An 8,743-nucleotide genomic window follows, 5' to 3' on the forward strand; every position below is an offset into this window, starting at 1 on the left:
GGGACGTTAATAGTAAGTTCTGTAGATCTCCTGATCTTAGGTCTTTTGAGTCTGTTGGCATCAACTGTACAGGCTTTGTTGTTCATACTAATCATGTAATGGTTGCAGTTGAAATAGAATTTAAATTCTATTTAAATGCATATATAAGTTCTAAAGTATCTTAGAACTTACGTTGACTGACAACATGTTGATTTTTTTTTTGGTGGAAAGGAATATATTGACAATACGTTGAATTTCATTACCACAACGGGGAGTTCAGATCCTCTCCAACAATTTTTCCTGCAATCTTTCACATGCACACAGCTTAACACCCAAGGTTTTGTATCTCCAAGCTTGTATGTCTCTGAATGGAGAACCATTGGAGGGAGAGTTGTTTGAAAGGATCCTCTCTAACCATATACTAGCATACTCCATGCATAATTTATGCATGCTGTTTCTAGTTTCTAATTTTGCTTGATTTTATCACTTGACCAACTTTAATCAAGTTGAATCCATAGACATCTAAGCAAAGGTTAGGGTCTACATGTCAAATATATTTTACCTCTTTTTCATTCAAGAATATTTTTTAGTGAAATAGTAGAATTTAGGTCATATTAATATGCTTTGGAGTGTTACACAATTTCTCTTAGTGATGTGGACATTTCTCCCTAACCGCGGCACAGGCAAGGAGCATCCTAATCAATACTGCATTGTTACCTTGTCAGCCAGAGCTATTATCTCGGCATCTCACCTGGTCGTGTTGCTACCTCGGCCCTCCATCTGCTCGAGCTGTCACCTCAGCATCTCACCTGGTCATGTTGCCACCTCGCCCTCCATCAGCTCAAGCTATCACCTCGACATCTCATCTGGTCGTCCTGCCACCTTGGCCCTCCATCAGCCCGAGCTGTCACCTCGGCATCTCACCTGGCCGTGCCTCCACCTCAGCCCTCCATCAGCCCGGGATGTCACCTCGGCATCTCACCTGACCGTGCTGCCACCTCGGCTTGACGCCGACAACAAGGTTCCCAGAAACGTGCTCTCGCCCACTCCTACATTCAAGAAACGCAATCCCTATCCACGAGGATAGGACTCTATCCACTACACGTCATCAAGACGTCCACCTATCCCACGGTTGGCATTTCAGAGAAAAGAGGGGAATATTCCCCTGGTATACCCTAGGATCTGGAATATTCACAGCATTAGAGAACCATTACTCTCGATGACTCTCCGCCTAACAGGACTCTCCACAAACGTCTCCCATCCTCCCCCCATCAACAGTCTATAAATATCAAGGTAAGCCTCCTTCAAAAAAAGGGTAGATCGATCACTTCTTTGACTAGGAAAAGTTCTCTTGAACATCTGTTGTGGAAAGATCTGACTTAGGCATCGGAGAGTCCCCTGTCGGGTCAGCCCGACTTTCCCTTGTCCTCTCTTCTGTGCAAATCGACTAGAGCACTAGGACCTGCAAGGAAGATCATCAAGTCAATTTTTGCCACATCACTTAGTAATATTAAAATATCAATTTTGCTTTGACTTTAGTTTCTTCACTTGCAATCTAATTTATCAAAGATGTATATTGCATACCATAAAAAGCGATGTGTATCATTTTCCATTCCAAAACCAAAACCAAAACCAACCCACCATTGTTGATCAAGTCAAAGCTTTACAAGCAACACACGACTGTCTCGGAAAGAAAACAGTGGTTAGGTAAGGTCGGTAAGAACCCTCCAGTGTATATCTTCTGCAAGTGTGATAGTGATAAAGTGAAGGGAATTTCTGTTCTGCCATGTCCCAGAATCCAGAAACCTTCATTTGACTAGCAGGTGTAAAAAAAATTGGCAAAACAGCAGAAATAACGCGCAATAAATTTGAAATTCCAACCCTCTTCACCAAACAGGCTTCACACCAATCAGAAATTGTAGCACCTTGTATACAGAGGCTTTCATATGCATATTGTAGGACAGTTGAAATAACTACGCATTAAGAGAACCTGGTTGATATAAAGGCTTTCCAGAAAATGTTATTTCCATAAATTTTGATCACAGCTAGTATATGTCAATGTATTTCACTAAACTAGGCATTTGATGTCTTAGAAAACCGTTTCATAACCTTTCAGGATATTCGAGACCACGATCATTTGATCCATTTCGGAGTTCTCCCATTGCCTGGATCTGTCCTAATTAACCAGCAAGCACTAAACACATTCAATGAAATACATTCAATCAGGTTGATATTTGTCAGCACATCACATGTTCACCAATAACCATAGTATTTGACCATCTGACAGGAGTAACCAGATGAAATCGTTTACATCCATTCAATCGGGTTTATTTGTCAGCAATTTTCCCGTACCCACAAAATGAACACTTCTATTTCATCGCATTTCCTTTATCGTCCCCTACGAAGGCTATATTCTCATTTTCAACCAGTGTGAATAAAAGAGAGCTTCTCCCTAGCCACATCTCCTGCATGGTGCAAGCATTTGCTCTTATGTCATGGCAATAACACTATTTCAATGATCTTCTTGGTGCCATTCCTGCAGCACAATCTTGGTCCTCAATTAATATGTAGCACTATTGGTGCAATATCTGCAGTTCATATAAGACAGCAGCTTCACTTCATCCGTCAGCTCAGGCATTCCTTTTCTGCTTTCATGACAACAATGGGTCCTTCCCTAAAACAATAAAATGGAAAATATCAGGGTTATTTATTCAGGCCACATATGTCAAGTTCTCAACGTCATTCGGTTCGTATAGACCACCCGGGGGGGGGGGGGGGTCTACCACATGGGCATGGCAGTCTTTGCTTCTTCTTTTCTTTTCTTTTTTTTTTTTTTTTTTTTTTTTTCAAATATGGCACCATGCATTGCAGTCCAGTCAGGGCTTCGGAATCAAATTCAGTGCACATATTTTCCACATTAACATCTAGTCATGACTCATGAGTCCACAGAGAAGCCACCGAAAAGCCCTTATGGGCACGTGTGTGTGTGCGCTTGCACAGAATCTTTCTCCAAAATATAAAAAAGGGCCCAAAAGGAGCTCTTATTGATTGAAAAGAAACTCAAATTACAACTACAATTCTGGAAAGTCATTCTAGATATCTGTGAATCTATACACAACCATTTCAAATAATTTTGAAGAAAACTTCAAAAAGAAGAAATGATATTTCCAATAAGATATCACTTCTACTGCCATCTGAACAATGCTGAGGATTGTGACAACTAACTTCTAAAAGTGCCATATCCCCGACAATTTCAGTCAGAAAATTGACCATCTACAATATCCCAATACCATGACATGCGAATGAATACTGATCCAAGATACACTCTGCCCATTGACTTCAAATGGCACAGCCTTATCAGTTGGCAAAAAGAAAAGGAATCCTAATGGAAGCTTCAATAAAGGTGCAACCACAAAAATAAAATGCAAAGAAGAAACAAATACAAGCACATATGATATAAAAATATTTCATTCCAGAGAATTATCCAAAAACTGACTTTATATTAAAAAATGCACATCCGAAGGAGACTAAACCTAAGTAGTTGTCAAGGACATGACGGCCAGACAGGACATCAAAATTAAAACCAAGATCAAGTACAAGCTTCACACTGCCTCAAGGATTATAATATGGTGAGTAATATCATTCTTCACCTGCGAATTGCAACCTTAGGCATTTTTTCCCCTTTTTTTAATGGTAATGAGAACTTCATTGGTTAAAATGACAACGTACAGGTTTCAGGAATAAAACTGCACAATTGGCCCAAAAGTAACTTTATTGACAAAACAGATGTATTTTTTGTATAATATGTCCTGTTTCTTTTGTTACCTATAAAAAAAGATGTACAACTGGCCTAGAAGTGCATGAGCTATGCATGCATGCACAAAGGAAATTCCCTAAACTATTTTTAAACTACCCCATACACATTCCAAGCTACCCCTTCCAAGGATTCCATATTGCTTCTCCATTCATCCAGTCTATGTGTTATGTCCTTAACCATCCACATGAATAATATTTTCTTCCCTGAAAAAATCTGCTAGTTTCTCTCACAGCTAAAATACACCAGGTCTAGACACCCCATTTTGTCACCCCGGTGGAAGGCTAGGAAGTGATGAACAGGTGTTCAAAAGCATTGTAGGACCCATTTTTGTGGCTCAGGAGGTCCAAATGCAGTGATTTCTTGAATCCTTATAAAGAACTTAAGAAAAATGGCCTAAATGACCAAAATACCCTTATACATTGGACTGGGTCAGAAACCTTGAATTGGCCTAGATTTCTTGATTCAATGAATAATTTCCAGTATTAAAAGATGGTTTGAAACTGTTTTAAATTGGAAATTTCATTTTTTTTTCTTGGGAGACCCAATGCTCAAATAATTTTCAACCAAAAGGGTTCTAATTTTCTTCCAATTCAAAAAAAAAAAAAAAAAAAAAAAAAAAAAAAAAAAAAATCTTAGAATAAACCTTTCAAGTGAATGTTGAATCCCAAAAATTGGATTTTTAACGGAGAAGTGTATTTCAAGGAAATTCATGGATAGACCCAACCCAGACCAGACATGGTCCTGACCAAATCAAGCTTAGACCAAGGCCAAAGCAGGCCCAGATTAGTAGAAAAGAACTGACTCGAACCGACGTGTGATGGAAATCTGCTGATCATCAACAGGTCGGCCGACCAGTCAAAATCATTGGTGATCCTTCATTGCATTTTTGAACCACCAAGGATCCCACATAAAGATAACCATAAGATTAAGAAAGAGCATAGTAGTGTAGTACCTATGAGGCAGTGACTAGCAAAGACTACACTTAACGACTCACTTGGAAGGTAGTTCACAACTTAACCGACCTCATTATTAGTACATCAATAAAGGAGGAAAATATCATACTAATTTTTGTCTCACTTCATTAATGAGACGAGTGTGTCTCGTTGAACTCAAACCAAGCAAGCTGAAGTACGCAAGGACCAGCATATTAAGCAGTTCAGGCTTTGGACAATTTGAATTACATTAGTCCTGACCTCGGGCTGGATCAACTCAAAATTTAGCAAATGATAGGGCTCAGGCCTAGGCCATTTACACCCTAACAAGTAAGTCATCCTTCTAATTTCGTTGGATGAATGTCTTATCCAGCTGAGCATCCATTCATTCTGCTCGGATAAATAGAACCTTTAAACCAACATGCTTTGGATGGGAAAAAAACAGGTCCACATTTATCATCTATCCCCAATAAAATCCAATATTATTTCCAACAATAAACATGAATGAAAGAAATTCAACATTAGACAGAAGCCACAAAAATACTTCAATCCTTCTCAAATGATTTGACACTCTTCAAAAAGCACACACCATACAGATAGAACAGCAATCTATATTAGAAGACAAGGTTACATGTCAGTCGTATGTATATAAAGTTAAAATGTTTAGAGGTAAAAAAAAATCTTTCGATTGTTACAAATGGTAAGAACTAAGAACCAAAGATAGTGGCTTCACTTCACACCTTAGTAGAAGTTCATGGAAAATAGAGGCTCAAATGATAAACCAACTATATCTTGCTTCTTACCAGTATTTTGATACTTCATGTACCATGAAAAAGTCAAGTATCTCAATAAATTTTCAATTGCCTCACCAACACCATCAAGTTTAGAATATTAGCATGAAAAAACAATTAAAAAATAGAAACATCCACGAGTAGATGCCAATAGGATATAAGTTGAAGGAGAGCTGTTTGAGATAGTATGTATATTTGTAGCAGCCACCACCAAGTGCACTGGCAAGAAAGAGCAATATGCTGCCAACTAGAAGAGTTAAACAACCAAGAAGTGGACCAGGAATGACTCCAGAATAAGTGATGAGACCATATACAATTTGGATTTAAAAAAAATTCATTGCTTCAAACAGAGCTGAATGGTACAGAACCCATTTAGCCATCCACATTTACTAGGGAAACAAATACAGTTATGTATGAACAATTTTGAAAGTTCACCAAACTGGACTACCTCTTATTTTCCACTCCCCAGAGGAAGTCTCACTAATGGTAAAAACTCCTCACACACATTATTCTGGCCAAATTTATTTTTAAAATTGGATGAATGTATAGTAAATTTATTCCAGGGAATAATAATCGAGGACAACACATAATAGGAAATTGCTGAAAACAAGACCAAATAAAAATTTGCAATCAATGCTCACTTGACATAGAAAACCACAATAAATTATCACTTGGTTGGTCAATACTCAAATACAGTGTAGAATGTCTAAGATTAATAACATTTTGAAAAGAAGAAATAAGAACCAATACAATTTTTAGCAGCATTGAAAAATCATGGACAGTGCTAATCCAAGATCACATTTACAATGTTCCCTAGGTGAAGAGAAAGCACATAGGATATTCTTAACAGTTCCTACATGACTCCCACTATGATAGGAAATAAGAAAAAATGTAACCCAAAAAAAGTAACTTAATCCATCAAGAACAACTCACAGAAGCTAGTTCGCTGTATTTGATGATCCTGTGACTAGAACCCCAGAATTAGTTGTCGAGCCCAATGCATCTGCATTTCACATCATGGTTATTAAAAGGAATAATCATAGCATTAATCACTGGGGAAAATAACTGCACTAAGAAAGAGAAGAGGAAACAAGCAGAAAACCACATAGCAGCCACAAACCTTGATTTGACTGGGGCCACTGAGAACCCGTGTTGGAATCTCCAAGTCTTCCTGACTTTCCTGTGTCTTCTTCCACACCATTATTGTTAGGATGCTGCAACTGTCCCGCAACAGGAGAAACTGGAAATACCCCATTACTCTCCTCCTTTTTTACTACATGGTTATGTAAATTAAGTGAATTGCTAGGGTTGTCATTTTCGTTCAGTGCCAAGGAGTTCTCAACTTGCCGCACAACAACAGGAGCAGAGGGCCCTTGGTGTTTATCCTTGTCTTCGAGGGAAACACCATTTTTGAGGAGCCCTCGCACCATATTTGGTGTTTGCACCTCAGTCCATCTATCCTTATCTCTCGAAGGTATATTAGTCAAAGGCATCGGAATCCCTCCAGACATGTCCTCCCCTTCTGTCTTGACATTATTCTGAATCCGCTTCTGTACTGCTACAGGTGCGGTTACTGCACTATTCCCTTTGGCGTTCTTGTTCTGTTCCATCACTAGCACAGAAGCAGGGGCAAACGTCGCCCTCTCTTTCTCTCTCTGTTTCTCTTTCTGTTTCTCTTTCTCCATGAGAAAGACAACCCGTTCCAATGCTTCTTTGGCCCTCTTCCTTGTAAAGGCAGCTTCTTTAACTCTCCTCTCTGCTTCAATCCGAGATGTAGCCGCAGCTTTAGTCATTGAACTAGCAGCAATCCGAGCAGCAGCAAGGAAAACTTTTGCCAACTTCTGATCGATCACCCCCTGACCACCAGCAAGCACCGGTTCCCCATTGGTACCCTTACTCTTCTTATTCGACCCGCCAACGTCGAAAAACAAAAGGCTAGGGTTCACGCAACTTGGACAAACATACTGACGAGCATTCTCTAACCCAACACAAGCCAAGTGAGAAACTGAAGAGCATTTCAAACACGTAAGCCGCTCGTGAAGAGAAGGTAGAGATCCCTCATATACCTCAAAACAATGAGTACAAAGCGATCCAGGGTGAAGTTTCAAAACACAACATGTGCAGACCCGACGTTGGATGCTACGATGGCGTATGTTGTGAAGGAGCCAACGCTCCTGTGAGCCACAAGCACTGCACTCGGAGCCTGTGTCTCGCATCATCGCAGCAGCATTGAGGAAGCTACAACAGAAATCTAAAAGCCCTAGCGAAACCCTAGAAATTCACGAGTACTTAATTCGAGAAAATTTAGGAACAATACAAAGAGAGTCGAAGCAAAGATAAACCTGTAGATGTCGAACGTTATTGTATTAGGGATTTTTTTTTCCCAACCTCTCTTTGACTCTTCGTATCCGTACCAGTTCTCACTGCTCACATAGAAGATGTGAGAGAGGAAGAGATTTCACTAGTCCCGAAGAAGAAGTAAACAAAGCACTAGTCATAAGTCTCATAACAAGAAGGGAGAGAGAGAATTCTTCATCTGTGTTTTTGCATAAACAGAGAAGAAAAGCAAAGTGCGTTTGAGATTTGGAGAGAGAGAAGAGAACTGACATTGAAGAATTGAATGGGAAGAAAGCTAATATGTCCATATGTCACTGGTCATGTGCCGGCTACTTTTCTAGCGGCCGGCTCGCTTTCCTGGTGTGAATTTACATAATTGCCTTAGGTTGTCACCAGGGTTACCGACACAAACGGACAAAGGATTTAGTTCACATTTATCGGTATCCGATACTAATATTGATACCGATATGCGTAGGCTGAGACGGGATCAAAATAACATTTTCTTCACCCTAAAGAAAGAAATAACATTTTTTCTTTTTTTTTAATAAAAGCATGCATTCCCATTTCCCATTCTCAAATCCTATAACATGTTCAGAAATGCGGCCCATTCTGGAATGCACTTTTATCCCATTCCACATCCCCGTTCTGTAGCCAAGCACTTTGGTTTGCTATGAAGCGGTTGTTGTTGTATTATCAATTGGTCATGCCTCTGCTTTCATCTCCCCTTTTGGCTCTTGTTCATCACATACTGAGTTCTAGTGGCCATCCATTCTCTTTCACATAGAGGAGTCAATATCTATGGATCTATATGGGCGAATTCCAACCTAGTTCATTCATTCAGGCTTCAGCAACAGCAAATAAACTTGTAATTCAAACTAGTCTGCGAT

At 39.5% G+C, this 8,743-nt stretch overlaps 1 protein-coding gene across 2 annotated transcripts; it reads right to left on the bottom strand.

The window, feature by feature from the left end:
- Positions 1-526: 526 nt before the first annotated feature.
- On the bottom strand, positions 527-8,156 carry LOC122087965. Of its 2 annotated transcripts, none has more exons than XM_042657101.1 (3): positions 6,640-8,156; positions 6,453-6,522; positions 527-1,441 (listed from the first exon to the last, which is right to left on the bottom strand). In XM_042657101.1, exons 1-2 carry the CDS (start codon positions 7,736-7,738, stop codon positions 6,458-6,460), a joined length of 1,164 nt encoding a protein of 387 aa, XP_042513035.1. In that variant the 5' UTR covers positions 7,739-8,156; the 3' UTR covers positions 527-1,441; positions 6,453-6,457. The 2 variants fall into 2 exon arrangements, with proteins under 2 accessions (XP_042513035.1, XP_042513034.1); XM_042657100.1 differs by lacking the exon at positions 527-1,441 and adding an exon at positions 2,175-2,653.
- Between the last annotated feature and the right edge of the window lie 587 nt (positions 8,157-8,743).

This window comes from Macadamia integrifolia, chromosome 9 (genome assembly GCF_013358625.1).
Source record: "Macadamia integrifolia cultivar HAES 741 chromosome 9, SCU_Mint_v3, whole genome shotgun sequence".
NCBI lineage: Eukaryota > Viridiplantae > Streptophyta > Magnoliopsida > Proteales > Proteaceae > Macadamia > Macadamia integrifolia.

Coding starts and splice junctions, on each gene's coding strand:
- LOC122087965 (XM_042657101.1), bottom strand. CDS start 7,738: ATGATGCGAGACACAGGCTCCGAGTGCAGTGCTTGTGGCTCACAGGAG. Junction 6,523..6,639: donor GTGGCCCCAGTCAAATCAAG/GTTTGTGGCTGC, acceptor TGTGAAATGCAG/ATGCATTGGGCTCGACAACT.